The following is a 19,155-nucleotide window of genomic DNA, read 5'->3' on the forward strand; positions in this document are numbered from 1 at the left end:
TATAGAGTGCTTTGATCAGAGGAAAATATAATACTGTAATTTATTGAGATCTTCTGTGCCTTAAAAAAATCCTTCTAATTTTTGTCATTATTGTACCAAATGGAGCACACTCTTAAAAAAAAAAGCCTACAATCTACCCATATGGATTTCTAAATTATTAAAAAAAGGTTCTAATGACATCTTCTGGACCTTTCCACTTCACCAGGATCCCATATAGACCCAGAGGAGAGGCTCTAACAAATGTTTTCCCTAGAAAGGGAAATGCACAGACATAGGCACACATTTCACATGCACAGGTATCCATGATCTCTACCGCTTCCCCACCCCCAATAATTACCAACCACTTCTAGTTACACTTTTTATATTAAGTATTCTCCAAATTTCTGCCTCTATACTTTTTTCACCTGAATTCTCATAACAAGTTCATACTGGGGGAAAAAAGGTGAGCCTTGTATATCAGTGCAGAAAAGCAACAATTCAGGAGCTACATATGATGTGTTGTAATACAAAGGCTTTCCAACCTGGACTTGAATTCCTCTGGAGAACCACTAGACAGATTTCTTATTATGCTTTTGTCTCGTCTTCAGCACAAATGTCAAGGTTTGGGGGATTTTTCTTCCCCCTGCTGAAATCTAATTACCAGTTGAACTGCCAGGATATCATCTGGTATCTACACTGCAGTTACAAATTTTAAAATAAAAAAGAATAAAGGAAACTTGCATTTGGGGGAGGAGGGGAAAGAAATACTTGAAAGAGCATCATATTATCTTGAGAGATTAGTATCATGACAAATGGGTAAACACTTTTGCTGATGGGGTTTCATGAGTCCCAAAGAATTCTGACAGATTGAATCTTTTGCCTTAGGTGTGCAGAAGGCTATTTTGGACAACCTTCTGTACCTGGAGGATCATGTCAGCCGTGCCAATGCAATGACAACCTTGACTTCTCCATCCCGGGCAGCTGTGACAGCTTGTCTGGCTCTTGTCTGATATGTAAGCCAGGTACCACAGGCCGCTATTGTGAGCGCTGTGCTGATGGATATTTTGGAGATGCAATTGATGCAAAGAACTGTCAGCGTAAGTCCTGAATCATTGTTGCTCCTGACAGAATTGATATACTTTATCTTAAAGTAGCTGATCAGTTCCTGACTACAGATGGAAGAGGAAATTGTATATATAATACACACACTTCAGGTTATACTCTAAGGAACACTCATTTGGTAATTTCTGTTCTATTCCTGAATTTGCTTTTCAACTGAAACATTCTTAAATGAATATGTGTTTTAGGTGTGATTTGAATATCATTGGGATAAGCATGGACTAAAGCTCAGGTAAAGAATGAAAATTAGTAAATTAATTTAGTAGGTTCCAGTTTTGCTTCTTTTGTCAACTGTCATCATTTGCTTGAAACACATGATTTGTATTTAGTAAGCACATTTACATCATTTACCTGCTAGAAAATGATCATGTTCTGAATTTTGAAAAGTATTTATTCAATGAATTCCAGAATTTCATGACTTTAAAATTTAGCACTGAGACCCCAAACCCAGTTAATATTTTAATATGCTAGCACTTTAAGCAAAGCATACGTTCTTCAAACCTGCATCTTAGCTTGTACTGTATCTAAGAGTCATGATCAAAAGGTTGTGTGTGACTTTGCCAATATTCTATTCAAACTGGTATTACATTTTGAGCCATAAGTTTACAAATACTGACTTATTTGTCTTTATCATCCATCTATATATTTTATGGGCAAAAATTCTTCTTAATATGACCTTATCATTTATATATGAAAATGACAAGAAGCATAGAATACAGAGGCAATACATAATATTTGCAAGATGGGTCTTGTTTGGGTAAGCACAATCCTTTTTAGAGTAATACATTATCGTTTAATGAAATCACTGTCAAGTTGCAGCTGCCATCATAATCAGAAGTCAGATACATATGGTAGTGACCCCAAAGCATCCCCAAATTAATCATGTAGAAAGGAACCTTACAAATTCTCCAGTTGGGTCAGAGAGTGCACTAATATGGAAACTGTTTTAATTGTTAGACTATGTTGCTGCACCGCCACCTAGTGGTCACTCTCCTATAAGCATCTAAACAGTAGCAAAGAATGCAGTCCAATAACCCTTAAGGAAGCCTTCTTTCTTCCTTGTCTATTTAGAAATGAGCATCAGGTTTTTATAACAGTTAGAATATGACTTGGTGTACCAGTTTCTAAGTACCCAGTATTTGCAGTTAGCTATCTCTCCTAAGCAATAACAACCAATATGCTAAAAAAAAAAAACCAACTTATAATATATTATAATAATAACTAACACTTATTTAGCACTATGTGTCAGGTTCTGTGCTATACATGTGTATTATATCATTTGATACAACCACACTAGGAAGTAGGTGCTATTATTATTCCCATTTAATGGAGGAGGAAGCTAAGGTAAACTTGTGCAGTGTTACACAGCTAGTAAGTGTCTAAGGCTGGATTTGAACTCAGGTGTTCCTGCCTGGCCTGGTAATTATTTATCCACTGTACCATCCTATTTAAAGTTAAAGGAGACCAGTGTTCAAATCCTGCTGTTAACACATGATGGCTGTGTTTTCAAGGTCACTTAATCTCTCTCAGTACTCATAGAAATTAGGATTATAAGTAACAGCTAAATTGGTATTTGCACTGGAGGAGAGAGTTTGTTTACTGGGAGTTTTCCAACTGATAAAATTCCAAATCAATAAACAAATCAGCACATACTGCATAACAAAATTTTTGGCAAGAATAGCAGTGCCTTGAGTAATAACATGATGATAGCACTGGAATTTTTTAGGGAATCACAAAAGTTGATCAATCTGAATAGTGCTTATTGGTAACATTCATAATTTAGCTGTTAACCATATTGGTCCTTTAACATCCACTTTTTTCCCCTTCTCCAACTTAATTTTTCTTCCTCTGAGATTAAAATTAAAAGTAAATATGAAGGGAAACCTTTCATGCAATTTGTTGTGGTGAAGGTCTAATGTATAACATAAAGTTTTAGGCACCCAAAAAAATGGCTATGGGTTGCAAAAATATGAAAACCACCATGCCAGGAATGGGCCACAATTGTAGTTTTTCAAACGTATATAGGATCACTATATGGATATATGACAGAATTGGTATCAGAAAGGGGAATTAGGAAAAAATACATCACTACAAATGAAAAATTATGAGAAGTAAACACATCTTCATTTTTAGTAATGAATTTTAATGTATCATATGAGGACAATAGCCCCACCTTTCACACTTGCCAGATTCCCAAAGAGAAAGTTCAGTTATTTCTATTTTCCCCAAAATATTTCTGCGTAACCCTGGGCAAGTCATTTAACTTGCATTTACCTTGAAGGCAGCAAAGCCTGGAATCAGAAGACCTGAGTTCAAATTTGGCCCCAGATACTTACTAGTTGTGTGACCCTGGGCAAGTCACTTAACTTCTGTTTGCTTTAATCCACTAGAGAAAGAAATGACAAACTGCTCCAGTATCTTTGCCAAGAAAACTCCATGGAGAGTACTGGCATGCTGTAATCCATAAAAAGTTGGGGACAACTGAACAAAAAAATATATTTCACAAAATGGTATTTTGCAACCAATGATCTACATGCTTACTTTAATGTTTTATGTTTTATTCATGTCAAGCCATCACATTTTCTTTCACTTTTTAAAAGAAAAAACTACTTTTTGTTGCTTTTGACACTTTCCAAAATACCAAAAATGAGTCACTGTCATGTTTATCTAACAAATTTGTTTTAGCATTATTTAATGTAAGAGAAAAATAGACTTACTTTCCATTGATTTTTCTTTTTTAGGTATTCATATAGATATTAGATTTAAGAATTAAGAAATTTACATAAAATTTTAAAATAAAGAAAGCCCCTCTAATTTCCAGATGCAATGAAAGCTTATGCACATATATATTTAGAAATTCAGATTTAAAAATTAAGAGTGAAAACTATAAGGCTTATTCCCTATTAAATTTACTTTTAGCACCCTTTACTTTTAATTTAACATACTTGATTCTCATTTGTCACTAAACTTTATTATGACAACTGGAACTACAATGTCTCTTTAATATGTTTGATTTCAAAAGTTACATGACTGTCATCTAGAATATCTGGAATAAGGTGTTATTCTTACACTCAGACTATTTCAAATTAACTAGAAGGAAGTGATTAGTTAAAATGTCATCTCAAATTTATGGGAAATAAGCAGAATTCATTGTAAGAATTCATGCTAATACTGAATTCTCAGGTGAGTAGAAAAATGTTTAATAGAAATGAATAAAATGCAATGATAAAATGTAGGTCATTGCTAGGAGAAGAACTTTCCCTTCCAGAACTTTCCCTTCAGCTTGTAGACTGAACTAGTATTTAGGAGAAGTGGGTTCTAGTCCCACCTCTTCCATGGGTTTGCAGTGCTACCAGAAGATCACTTAATCTTTCTCTAATACTTGGCTTTATCATCTGTAAAATTAAGAGGATTGGATTTGGTGGCCTCTAAATTCCCTGACAGTTCTAAAGTTCTATAATTCTACTAAGTCCATAATGATCTTAAAGGCCGATATTCAAAGCCAGAGTAAGAGTAGAGGCAAAGGTTGTTTTGAGCACATATTAGCTTTGGGTGGAGCCTGACTTCACCCTGTCTTCCATCCCACTGAAGTGAGGGATGAGGGAAAGGAGGGATCCTGAAAAAATGTTCTGGAGGAGAGAAGATGTTGAGGAGGAAGCATTGGTTGACCAGGGAAGGGTTTTGCAAGTATGCTGCCTTTGCCTATGTCTTCCTTTGTACAGTCATAGGTAGCCTAGTACAAAGTACAAACAAAGTTCAGGGAGGAAAAAAAAAAGATTCCTCTCTGGTCCAAAGTATTCCATATCCCAACATACTTTATTGTTTTATGGAAAGGCAAGACATTAGAAAGTCTATAAAATAAACGGTAAGTGGTGCAAATGCCCACATATATTGTATAATGTTGGAACATTTTCTAAAATAGGATTTATCCCATTAGAATGTAAGTTCTTTGAGGACATGGACTATTTTACTTTTTGTCATTATGCCTAGCACAGCTTTGTGGTTGTCCAGTCATTTAGTTCTGTCTGACTCTGTGTCATCCACTGGACAAAGTCCATGGGGTTTTCTTGGCAAAAAATACTGGAGTAGCTTGCCATTTCCTTCTCCAAAGTGTCCCCACTTTACAGATGAGGAACTGAAGCAAATAGGGGGTAAGTGACTTATCCACCGCACAGCTAATAAGTCTCTGAGTCTGGATTTGAACTCAGATCTTCAGTGCTCTAGCCACTGAACCACTTTGCTGCCCCAGGTAGCACAGCTTAGCATGTGCTTAATAAATGCTTTTTAAATCACCTTGAGTCCTACGAGGAAAGAAGAAAAAAACAAGAGAGGAGAATAAGAAACCTGAATAAGGAGCTAGAGAATACATAAAAGACAGAATTGAAGGGAACTGATAGGAAAAATTAGTAGTATAGTACAATGAAGTATTAGGAGCCCTGGGTTCAAATCCTAACTCTGACACTAAATAACCATGTGACCTAAGCCAAGTCACCCTACTTTGAACCTCAGATTCCTTATTGGTATAATGTTAGCTTAAGAAGGCCAGTTTCCCACTGCATCCAGGGCCATCTCCAGTTGTCCTGATCTCAATCTTGCCACCAGACCCAGAGGAGAAAGTGAGGTTGGTGACTTTGCATAGCTCCCCCTCACTTAAATCTAATTCACTTGAGTGCCATGGAGCACCTCCTTGATGTCATGGTCCTCTTAAGAGTGAAGGACAAACAATGAGCTTTCTGTATCTAAGTTAGAGCCTTATTGTCGCATCACGAGTCTAAAGGTGCTCCATAAAAGGGAGTTAAGAGTTAGCTGTGGCATGGTGGAGAGAGACTTGGCCTTATTCCAATCCTGCCTCTGACATGTTGGCTGTGTGGCCATGACTAAGTCACTTAACTTCTCAGTGCTCTAAGCAACGCTTTAAGACTTTAGATTACTGAAAAGGTGCCACTCTGTTTTGGGAGAGGAAATTTCCTCACCTGAGAGTTGGTTCTCTCTCAATGACATCATAGATCCACCTCTCATATCTATCCTTATACCAAACCCAAATCTCTTCCTTTATCTTTAGTCCCATTCTTCAACTAATTCTTGGACATCTACACCTGAATATTAAACTGGCATCTCAATTTATCACCTGAATTTATCATCTGTACCCCCTATAACTTCTTTACATAGAGTGTGTTCCAAAAGTCTCAGTGAAGTTCCAAGCTACTTAATATTTTTAATAGTTTAAATAAGCTATTTAAAATAGTAAAGCTGAAAATTGCACTAGCACGTTTAGGATACCATATATATATATACATATATATATATACTGTGAAAGACACTGAGGAAGATGCAAAGGAGTTTGACCTTCAAGGAGGTCAAAAATAGGAAAAGATAGAAGGTATTTGCATAAAGTTATATAGTTCAAGATAAACTATGATGATCAATACCAAAGAGTTACATAGTCTTAGGGGAATTCAGAGGAGGAAGAGCTCATTTCTTGGTGGGAGATCAAGGGAGGCTTCATAGAACTTTTGAACTAGGCCTTGGATATTAAGTATGAGTTAGAAAGGCAGAGATTTCTTTAAAAAGCCATTTTACCGTCTTTTGTAGCAAAGCTTACAGAGATGAGATAGGGTAGGGAAAGCGTAGGGATTAACAATTACTGTAGTTGCTCAACCAATCAATTTATTGTTTAATTTATTGGTAATAATTCATGTTGTGCTTTCAGATTTTCAAAATGCTTTACATACTCTCTCCAATGTGAGTTTTGTAATAGTTACATAAAGTAGGTAGTATATGCTATGGTGACGGCATAGCTTACCGAGAGGAACAAGTCTTATGCCTGACCAGCAGGCTGCTCGTCCTCCTGTGGAGCTCTCGAGTAAAAGAATGAGGCGGGAGAGCGGGTCATGAAGCAACTCCGATTTATTCAAGCAAGCACTCTGATTATGTGGTCTCTGCCAGCTAGCCCAGTGAACCATGGTAACACACACAAACAAACTTGAAGCTACAGTAATGAACACAAGCTGGAACTATAGTGACAAAAACAAACCAGGGGTGGGGCCATCCCTTCCGGCGTCATCTTGTTCACCCTTCCCTGCACCGGACTCAGTTTACCTGATGTCCATCAGTGTGGCGTCCCAGATGGTGTGGCAGTCAGCGCCCCTTACAGTATAAATATTGTTATCCCTATGTTACAGAGCAGGAAAACTGAGGCTCTGAGGCTAAATGACTTGTCCAGGATCAGATAAGTGATGTCTCATATCTGAAATTCAAACTCAGATTTCTCAAATAAATGAATATATATAAAACTCTTTACAAACCTTAAAATGCTGTACAACGACTAGTTCATTATTATTACTGTTCTTACCATTTTTATTATTACTTCAGTTCTTGAACTTTTCACTACTACATAATGACTCAGTATCGTTCAGTCATTTCAGTCATGTGCAACTCTTGGTGACCCCATTTGGGGTTTTCTTAGCAAAGATACTAGAGTGGGCTGCCATTTCCTTATCCAGTTCTTTTTTGCAGATGAGGAAACTGAGGCAAATAGGATTAAGTGACTTGCCCAAGATCACACAGTTAGTCAGATTTAAAGGTCAGATTTAAACTCATGAAGATGAGTTTTCATGATTCCAAGTCATGATGCTCTATCTACTGTGCCATCCCCCCACACACATATAGACACACAAGCACACAAGTACACATATACATATATATGCATCTGTCCAAGAATATGCATATATATTTATATGTGTGTATGTATGTGTGTTCATTTGCATAAATGCATATACAGATATACACAAACACACATATAATCATGTTTTGGATGTGGCTGTAGATGCAGATGCAGATACACACAAAAATAAAAAGTTACTTTCTGGGAGTGGGAAAAGCATTTAATGAGGGCAAATCAAAAAGACCTCTGGTAGGAGGAAACATTTGAACCGAGCCCTGAGAAAAGCTAGAGATTCTAAATAGAACTAAAATATGCTGTCCCATAAGGAAGAGCTTGGCTATCCTATTAAATGCATGAGGGGGAGTAGTGAGAGATTAATCTGCAAAGATAAATTGGAGCAAGACTATGAAGGCCTCTAAATGTCAAATAGAGGGGAGTGTAGTTTTTTCCTGGAGATGAAAAGAAGCCACTAAACCTTCTTAATCATGGAAATGGCATGCTCAGAACTATGATGAAGTATGAAAGAACACTTTCAAATGTGCAAACTACTATTTAAAGTCAAGATCGTGTAACAGCAAGCACCCTGGCATACACAGAAGGGCTTGCTGTACAGGTTCTTATATTTGCTTTTCTAAAAAGAAAGCAGCTTTTAGGGGGTCAACAATCTTCTTTAATAACATTCACCAACAGACAAAATACAAGCAGAGAAATAAAGACCAACAGACAGGGCTTCCAACTGTCTGACCTTAAGTAATACATACATCACAGATCAACAGACAGATCCAGCTGTCTGACCATTATATACATACATAGTTACCAGAGAGAGAAGCACCAACATAGGAGTTTTCAAAGCTGGGGGGCTGCTTAGCAGCTACTCAGAGTCTCATCTGGCATGCCAACCTTCTTCCAAAAACTAAGCTCCAAAACAATACCTCACTTCAGAGTGTGTTTGTGTGTGTATGAGTGTGTGTATGTATATGTATGTATGTATATATATGTATGCATCTATACATATACTTATCAGAGCCAGAGGGCATCACAACCCTTGAGAACCAGTGTCTCATTAGAAATTACAAAACAAATCTACCCTAATCAAGCTTCCCTTAATGGGTAGGGAACATCTTTAATTCTTATTAACATAATAACAGTCCTAACAGTCAATAACAGTAATAACAGTCATAATAGTTGTATGAGAAATGTATACATTTCTAGATTGCCAGAAATTAATGACTGCAACAATGAATGAATGAATTTACCATGTGTGTGCAAAGCATTGGAGATACAAATAGAAAAAATGAGATAGTCCTTGCTCACAGGGAGTTCTCATTCTGTTTGAGAAAGATAACCTTAGGGATTCAGTAATGGTACAGATGGGAAGGCCTAGATTCCTTAGGTTGTATAATTAGGTAGGATGGCAGTGCCAGGAGACTGCAAGGCATAGGAGGAAGTCAGACAGTCCAGGCTATAGAATTTTAGAAGGAAGTATCAGCAAAGATTGTAGGACTGGTGATCCTTCATCTTATCAGAAGGAATGAAAATCGTTGACTCCCATTCCAACCAAGACTTTTGAGTAATCAACCAGTTAGGCTAAGAGGATGCCCCTGACTGTGGTCAGTCTTCTTCCCTGCTGCCTATCCCAATGGTTTCTAGTATATCATAGGACTGAAGGACAGAGTGAGGGAGAAAGCAGTTTGGTAGGAAACCCCCATATTGGAGGATCTGAATGAGGAATTTCTTTTTCCCTTTGTAGCATGTCGCTGTAACCTCAATGGCTCGTTCTCAGAGTTTTGCCATACAAAGACAGGGCAATGTGAATGTAGAGCCAATGTTCAAGGACTTCGCTGTGATGAGTGTCAGGTAAGGAATAAGCTGTTCCTAATCTTTTTTTCTTCATTTCAAAATCTATAAGGAGCCTTCAGAGACACATTTTGAATTGTATGTATTTAAATAGTATGTATTACTGTATTTTAATATGTAAGAGACAGCTAGAGTAATATATTGTAGATAGCATTAATAAGTCTGGTAGTCTTAGGTTCAAATCCTTTCCCTGACGTGTCTTAGCTATATGACTACAGGTAAGTCACTTAACTTCTGAGTACCCCACATGCTTTTCTAAGACAACAAACTGATGGTTTGAATTGGTAGAGGCATTTTCCACACTGAAAATCTATGATTAAAAATCACATGTCCAGACCTAAAGAAAAAATATACATATTCAAAAGAGAGTTAGAAATAGTTTATCTACATATATAAGGCCAATGAAATATTTGGAGTAATCAGCAAAATTTTGTGGCAAATTAGCATTTGGCCATCATATACTTTGTTGGCAATAGAAATGTATAATATTTGCTGTAATTCATATGTCCCTGGAGTAAGGAATCTAAACCATTTATATTTAGTATGAGCAATTTTATGGCTCTTTGAGGAAATTCTCACCACAGACAAAATGCAGGGATGATCTTATTCACTACAAAGTAAGACACTTTGTTATCCTTACGTCCCTGGCACAGTTAAATAGCCTTTGATTTCAACAAAATACCTCCAGTTTTGTCATTTTAAACACATTGCCAGCTAGTGTTTTGAACTTGATAACAGCTTTGCGATTTACTAAAGTATATTTTTTAAAAGAATCATCTTTAAAAAATGAGATTTTTAATGAAAATTAGCTGTCCTTCACATGTGAATGGGAATCTACCAACCCTATCACAATCAGCAGAGTATGCGTTTGAAGAATTTCCCAGAGATGAAGCTTTGCACTGATCTCTCCATGCTGAGTCCACCCAATTTGTTAGGGCTGATAGAATTCACTTGCAAGGCAGGTTATTAAGAACTGAGGAATAAAGAGAAGCTACCACTCAACTCTTTTTTCATTTGTTATTGTTGTCATGTCCAACTCTTCATGACCCCATTTGGGGTTGTCGTGGCAAAGATACTGAGGTGGTTTACCATTTCCTTCTCCAGTTCACTTTTAAAGATAAGGAAACTGAGGCAAACAGGGTGAAGTGAAGTGCCCAGGGTCACATAGCTAGTACGTGTCTGAGGCCAGATGTGAACTCATGAAGATGAGTTTTCCTGGCTCTAGACCCAGCATTCTGTGCCACCTAGTTGCCCCCTGGTTTCATTAGCTGGCCATTTTAGCTGACTGCCCACAGATGTTCACTTAGAACATGCAAACCCAATTCTGAAGCCTATCTACTCCCACTAATTTACTTTCACAGGACAATTAGTCCTTAAGAATACTGGGAGGCAATTTGGTGTAGTAGAAAAAAAAGACAGTCAAGAAGACCTTGGTTCAAGGTCTGCCTCTGACACAAACTGGCTGTATGATCCAGGACAAATGACTTCTCAGGGTCCTGTGAAACTATACAAAACTATGATCTATAATCAGTGCAGCTGTGGCTGTGCATTCATGAAGGGAGATTTCCTCACCGGTAGATGTCATCTCAATGAAATCACCAATCTTGTCCAAAAATGTGTGTGTTTGTGTGTGTGTATATGCAGACACACACATATGGATATTTTTGCTTTCATCTGCACATACATTCAGTGGAAACTACTACTTCTCTAGTGTCAGTGTCCTACCTTTAGAAATATCTGAGAATCTCATTGAATTCCAACTCTGGAATCCTCTCTTATGCTCTCTTTTTCCCATTTTCTTTTGCCTTTGTCTCTGAAAGCCCCAGTTGCAGTGGGACTCAGAGAAGCAATTCTGTGTGTTTTGTGACTGCAACCCACTTGGCTCTGTGTCATCTCACTGCGACAGGACTGGACGATGTGTCTGTAAATCAGGATTTGTAGGTAAAAAGTGTGAACTCAGCAGGCAGGTGCATAAACAGGAGGAGAAGCCATGGATGACCCAGCAGCTACAAGCTCCTCCCCCTCCTCCTCCTCCGCCAAGGTGGGGTTCTGTCAGCGCAAGTGGGTGCCCTCGAGGGGCCTACAAGCCCCAATCTCTGGTAATTGTGAATGTAGACCCAGAGGCACTGCATGGAAAGTGTCTCAGCATGGATTTCTCTGTGTACTGCTGTTGACTTTTTGTGTCTTTGTGTGCCTGGCACAGAAGAGGCACTTAAGAGATGCACAGTGGTCGATGGTTGATATGCCTTTGTTGCATTATGCTGAATCAAGATTGTTAAGTCTGCACAATGTAAATGCAGGCATAAACTGATGGACAGCTTCAGTCTTTGAAATGTGTCTTCCTAAGGGCCAAGTTGGACCATCCCATTTCCCTGTTTGAAAGCCTTCATTGGCCTTATATTGTCTCTAGGGTGCCGGGCATCGAAGACCTCCTTCCCCTGTCTGGCTCCAGTTCACCTTCCAGATTTATTTCCCATTACTCCCTTCATCACCTTCTTTGATCTAGCCAAAATGGACTACTAGATGTTTCTGCCTCTGTGTATTCATAAAGGTGATCCCTTGTGCCTTTATCCCTTCCCTCTGGTATATCACCTTTTAGGATGCTTATCCTTCTTAAAGATTCAGCTAAGTTCCACTCTTCCAGAAAGGCTGCCCTTATCTGACCCCAACCCTTGCTGAAAGGGTTCTTTCCATCCTCAAATGCTACTCTTTTAGCTTGTATAGTGCTTCTCATTGCCCCCAACAATAGAACTCCTTGAGGGTAGGAGTTTTTTTCCTCCTTTATATCCTGAATGCTTAGTTGGTAACTTATCAAAGAGTAGGTGCTTAATAACTGTTTGTTGGCCTACTCTAGTACCTCACTGTTGTATACCATGACCCTTAGGTCTCAAAGGCTGTGCCTAAACCCTGGAAGCTCTAGGCAACCTGAAAAGGCTTCAATGGAACTTCCAGGAGAGAGGGGAAAAGGAAGAAGGAAAAGGAAAGGGGAAGACAGACAGACTCATAAAACACATCAACTATGGCATGAAAGGCTGTAATTTGCAACATTAAAGTACTCACATGCCTAAATAAATCTTCCCAGTGTTATTGTATTAGATATTCACCTAAATCAGCTTAAAATACAACGAAAGCTCAATTCAAGAAAGCTAGAAAACATGTAGCATGGTGTCCCTGTTGACTCATTACTATTAATTACTATCTCATCAAGTTTTGTTTTTATGGGTTCAGAGGGACAATCTCTCTGCTAATCTCTTTTCTAACAAAAATTAGGAAGGACATAATCAAATTTTCTGAACAGTTCCATCAGGTCTCATTTCTAGTCTTATCCATCTTTTTTTTAAGATCTAATTCTGGTTTCAGGCTTTAAAACAAGATCTGACTGGAGCACAGTGTCTGTCATTCTTGTATACATGTCTTGAGTATCAATGCATGCAAACAGCCTTGCAAATCCAACTTCTCTTGTAACCCAAGAACTCCTACTTTCTAGAATGGAGAAAAGGAAGAAGAAAACTAGAATCAAAATTTACAAAAAAAAGAACTTGTCCTCCTTAGCAACAATACAAGGAAAATAAATGTATTTGGCCAGTGGCCCAGACATTTTTAGATATCTAAATGCTTGCTAAATCACATGGATAAAAAATCCAGGTATTTGTACTGGATTTTTATCTGGATATTTGCCAGAGTTGGTTGGAAAAAATTGAAGAGGGTACAAGAGAGAAATGGATTTTTTTCATTCTAAGAATTGTCCCATTTTCATCCATGAAATATAAAATTTCAGAAAATTTCACAGCATAGAATATAGTTCTTTAAAAAGACATTATCATTTCTTAGAAAACAAAATCATTAGTCTTTAAAACACAAAAATCAGAAGAAAAGCAGTCCATTCCATGGCCTCTTTTCTGCTCTCCTGACTCCAGTGTAAAGTCCAATTTCAGCCTTTCAGACAATCTTGTCCCCAGTTTTTACTTTTATAAATAGAACTTATGAGGCCGTACGCAACTTCTTATTAAGAGTTGAGCTCTAGATTCTGCTTGTTTGGTTTCAATGCATTAATCTGAATGTATGGCATGAGATCTTTGTTATTCATGTGTTTTCTGAGTGTGCTTTTCTTAACATTTGAAAGTAATTTTTAAGGGGCGCAACTGCAATTAGAAATGTAATTATTGAATTTAGGTAGTCTTTTCTCTTTAGTAACTTGACTTGATATCTTTTTTTAATTACAGTATTTCACCGTTTGGAAATTCTGTATAGGAAATTGCTTGTTGTCAGTTTTCTTACAAAATATTTCTTACAGGGCTCTTTGGGTGCTTTAGTTCATTTTAAAAGTAGGGTACTACCCTTTATTCTATTTCTTTTCTGAGCTAAACAATATCAAACAGTCACATCGGATTCTCTTTTGACCTTTTTCTCTTTTGCTAACATCACTAGCTACTCTTCATTTCCATGTCGGTTTGCAAAAATTTAGAAATGGAAAGAGAAAAAATGCATAGTAAGTAGAAGTTAAAACATTATGCCTGGATATTCAACTTATTCAACCTTTAGCAAAATTTGAAAGCATTTTAAGTTTCAGGAAAACTGATTCTCTGTTCTGTGTTTATTATTCCCAGTCTTATTTTCAACATGATGGATATAATAATGAAAATGATCCTAGTAACAAAAATTAATTTTTTTCTTGGCTGATATGCTGTCAACTTCTGAAGTTTCTTTTCACACAAAAATAGGGTAGAGAAGTTCATGGAGTCTTATGTTATACTTGGAATAATTTTCCATTATTTTGTTATGTTTTAATCTCTATGCCCAACAGAGCTGGAGTAATGGGAAGCTGATCTTCATATGCAAACTTGGCACTCTATAGTGAAGATACATTGAATTTTTCTAATAGTAAATAAGAGAGGATTTCTGCTCAGCTATCTTCATTTTCATATAGTCCCTTTATGATTAATAGCACATATTTTTAAGTCAGCAGGTTACCACTAGGGATGCAGGTTGTGACTACAGAAGACTATTTTCCTCAGTTCACAAATAAATAACTTTTATGTGGATAATCCATGAAAATGAAAATTGCTTTCTTTCACATGTCCTTAGAGATCATCAATAACCAATTCTGGGAAAAATCCCAACTAATTTATGATTTAGACTTTGATGTGCTTCTATTTCCCAAGACATTTCAGCAAACATGTCTCCAATTGCAAATAAAGTGAATTTAGTAAGTAATCATACTGACTCCACATCCCACTCATTTTTTGCAAATGTTTCACCTAACGGTCTCAATGTCAGCTGGACTCGGACTGTGTCTGGTAAAATAACGAACTGCTTACTTATTGTGAAAGAAGTTACAATGGATATTTTGCCACAGTATTTGAAGCAGATTGGATTTGAAAATCAAAAATGATCATGGTCATGCACATTTAAACAATTCGTGTGCAAGTGAATAAACTTGAGAGTGATCCAACTGTTTCATTTTGCTAATGTAGACGCCACTGCCTCAGTACATTTGTACACTCAGTGGATCATAGATTTAGAACTGGAAGAGACGTTAGAAGCCATTTAATCCAGATCCTCCCATTTTACAGATAAGGTAGTTGAGGTCCAGAGAGGTTAAATGAATTCTTTAAGGCCACATTGATAATTTGTAGCAGAGCCAGGCAGGATTCAAACCCAGATATTCTGACTCTAAATATAGCACCCTTTCCACTGCACCATAATATAGTTCCTAAAGTGAGGACCAAGAGTTTCTTTTTGTTTGGTCATATATTACAGATAAGGTTGAAAAAAAAGAAATCTCAGACCAAGAAAGAAAGGAAGAAAAAAATTTTTTTCTGAAGCTGTTTTACAATAAGATCTAAAGCACCCTTACCAGCTTTTGTGAACCTACAATCTGGAACCTGAAAGAAGTATGCTAAACCCAAAAGAAATGAAGCTGTGAAAAAAGGAGGGTTTTTTAATTAAAACTGGAAGCCACTCATGGCTTCCATCTTTTGGACAGATCATTGCTATGACCTTGGGAGGTGTGGGGAAAGGCTAGTTAAAATGTTACAGACCTCTAGATACTGCCCCAGTGCTGCCCTCACTTCTGATGTGACTTCAATTTAATAGTATCTCTCCTTTGATATGGTAGGAAATATCTATTAACTTTAATAACACCCTGGCTGTCATAGTAATAGCATAAAAGAGAAAACCCCACAGTTCACAATTCCCTCTGTTACCACCTGCTTGCTTTGTTTAGCTGTTATGATTTTGGCTTATTTGTCCTTAACTGGTTTTTCTTTTCCTTCCATGCCAGCCTCAGACCTTTGGCTTACAGTCCTCCCGGGGCTGTGTTCCCTGTAACTGCAATTCCTTTGGATCCAAGTCTTTTGATTGTGAAGAGAGTGGGCAGTGCTGGTGCCAGCCTGGAGTAGCTGGAAAGAAATGCGACCGATGTGCTCATGGCTTTTTCAACTTTCAAGAGGGAGGTTGCACTCGTAAGCAGTCATTTCCCTTTATCTCATTATTGAAGACTTAGCAAAAAGGGTGGGAGGGAGGTGTGTGCGGGCTGGGGAGGGAAGCTACCTATTTATTTTCACCAACCTAGAAAGAAGCAACAGTGGGAGAAGAATTGCTATTGAGACATGATTCCTAACAATTGGAAGGAAGTGATTACTAGGGTGAAGTGATAGGAAGCTTGATGGTGAAGTTACTATTTGTTCCTAAAATCTGTGATAGAAAATAAAGGGATAGCCAGGCATCATTTGATATAGCTTTGCAGCGAGATTCCAAAAGGTTCAGAGGAGATAGAGATAGGCCTATTCACCAAAATTCCATTCAGATTAATACGATTTTAAGTTATAATTACGTAAAAAAAAATATGGTCATTGCTTCCAGCCCAATGGAAACATGCAGTCTGAGTTAAAATAATGAGTCCACTTCACAGTATTCACTCTTCCCATTAGTTGGTACCTAGCTATACTCAAGATTAGTCATATGGGTAGTAAAAGCACTTTGCTCTTATTCAGTTCAAGATGAATTAATTACATTCTATGGTATTGGTGAATGATTTCTGGATTATCAATGATATTTGAAGAATGTGAATAAAAGGATAAAAAATTTCAAATGTCTCAATTTTCAAAGAGAAGAAAATAGATTCAGCAAACTAAAGGCCAGTGAGCTCGACTTCAATTCCTGGCAAAATTCTAGAATATATTATCAAATAGCTAGGGATCATCAAGCATAGAAAAGGATGATCAGCTCAAACTAATACGGCTCCATCAAGAATGAGTTAGGATGTACTAATCTCAATTACTTTTGTTGAGACGTTTGCTATCCTGATAGGCCAAAAGATTGTTATAAATATCATTTATCTGAATTTGAGAAAAGCGTTAGATAAACTATCTCATACTTTTCTTATGGGAGGGAGAAAACTGAGTGATAACAGTATAGAGATAGATAAAAGTATAATTAGATAATAGTATAAATATAGAGAATAGTATGTATATATATAAAATTAAATGGCTTCAATTTAGCTAAATGGCAAAATTCAAAAGAGTAGTCATTAAATGACTCCACATCAAATTAAAAAATCTCCAGGAGAATGCCTCTGGTATCAATTCTTGGCCATGTACTGTTTAATAATTTTGGCTGTAACTGAAAGAAATACAGAGCATGCTTATCAAATTTAAAATAACACAAAGCCAGAAGGAATAACTAATATGTTGGAAGAAAAGACAAGATCCAAAAAACTCTCTCCAGGCTAGAGCATTGGGCAGAATCTGATTCAAAGAAATGTAATTGCAGTTAATGTAAAATTTTACTCTTGGGTTCAAGAAATTGACTTTATAAGTATAAATGTATGTATATGTATGTATACATATATATATGTAGAACTAGATATCTGCTAAAAGTTCCTACTCTAACATTTTATGATTTGGCACACCAGCAAAACAGGTACACTTATAATTACATAATTATAAAATAATTACAAATTATATACTTATATATATATTACACAATTATATACTTATAATTATAAAATGATTTTTATGAATCAATAGAATATATTACCATTCAACAATTGCAAACAATGCACCTTATACTAATAACTAACATTATATAGCACTTAAAAATTGTAGTTTTAAGTATTTAGCCAAATAAAAAAATTATCAACAATTCACAGGCTTCTTCCCCTCTTACTCACCTTCCCTTCCTCTTTCTGTGCGCATGTATGTGTGTCTCAAGAATACATATACACACAGGAAATTTAGATCTTTTCTTCAAAATAAGAGCCAAGAAATAATTTTCCCAGATTACCAATATTTGTTGGATCTAGAGCGTTGCAGATAGAAAGATACCATGAGCTTGGAATCATGAAGGCCTGACTCTGAATCCTTCCAAAGACCTGTTAACTATATGACCCTAAGCAACTCACACAACCTTTCTCAGTTTCCTCATTTGTAGAATTGGGATAATATTAAATCTTTAAAGAACGATATAAATGTTAGTTATTATTATTTTCAATATCATCACTATTGAGGTAACATCTCATTTTATAGATAAAATTGAGGTAAAGGGAGGTGAAGTAATTTGCTTTTGCTGGTCTGTCAAGGGCTATCTTTTAGTACAGATGGAAATGGAGGCAATTTGAAAGATGAGTGCAGGCCAAAATGGAAACAATGGAATAGCTATAGGTCTCATTCAGTGAGATATTTTGTATGTCAGAGAGTAGAAGCTGATAAATTTCAGATGATTCCCTTATGCGCACTTGTTAAAATGCCCCTGCTACCATCTTCTTGGAAAGCAATAATTATGCAGAGGTAAGGGAATATCGGTCACCAAGCATGGATGATGTGCCCACTTTTACAGTACATGCCAGATACTATTCTAAGAACTAGGGATAAAGATACGAAGAATTAAATAATCCCTACTCTCAGAGAGCTCACATTCAAATGGGAGAGATGACAATCAACTCTCCCAACTTTCTCAGCCATGCCATTAATACCTTATCACCCTAGAAGCTCACTCAACCCCTGGACTTCACCCATTGGAAGGACTCTCCACCCCTTCTTTTTCTCTTTCTGATTGTCTGTTTGCTCCCAGAGCCTCCACTTTGAAGAGTGTGCCCAGGCCAGTCAAGTTTTGTTTCCTCCCCTGGCTGCACTCCTGACTCACTCAGAATTCCTCTAGAATGAAAGCTTCTTCAGCATAGGGGCTACCTTTCTTTCTGCTTGAATTTATATTCTAATCAATCAACACAGTGCCTGGCACATAGTAAGAGCTTAAGAAATGCTTGCTGACTTCTTGGCTTCACTAAGAAAAAACACACTAGAGAAATAAATATTGGAGAGTAATAAAAATGCTCCTAATTTGGACACCACTAATTTAGGATTTGTAACCAGTAACTTGTGAGAGGGTCCAGAGCCAGGGGTGGTAACCTGCGACCTCAAGGTCACATGTGGCCTTCTAGGTCCTTGGGTATGGCCTTTGGACTGAGTCCAAGTTTTACAGAACAAATCCCCTTTTTAAGAGAATTTGTGTTTATGAAATTTGGATTCTGTCAAAGG

General features: G+C 37.0%; 1 protein-coding gene across 2 annotated transcripts in view; it reads left to right on the plus strand.

Moving 5' to 3' along the window:
- The window catches only part of LAMA2 (laminin subunit alpha 2), a 795,715-nt gene that overhangs the window by 536,056 nt on the left and 240,504 nt on the right, over window positions 1-19,155 (plus strand). For both annotated transcript variants that reach the window (XM_072637652.1, XM_072637653.1), the window contains exons 19-21: window positions 865-1,076; window positions 9,513-9,619; window positions 15,903-16,083. In XM_072637652.1, coding sequence (XP_072493753.1) covers window positions 865-1,076; window positions 9,513-9,619; window positions 15,903-16,083 — 500 coding nt within the window. The remainder of the gene's footprint in view (window positions 1-864; window positions 1,077-9,512; window positions 9,620-15,902; window positions 16,084-19,155) is intronic.

This window comes from Notamacropus eugenii, chromosome 2 (assembly GCF_028372415.1).
Source record: "Notamacropus eugenii isolate mMacEug1 chromosome 2, mMacEug1.pri_v2, whole genome shotgun sequence".
Lineage (NCBI taxonomy): Eukaryota > Metazoa > Chordata > Mammalia > Diprotodontia > Macropodidae > Notamacropus > Notamacropus eugenii.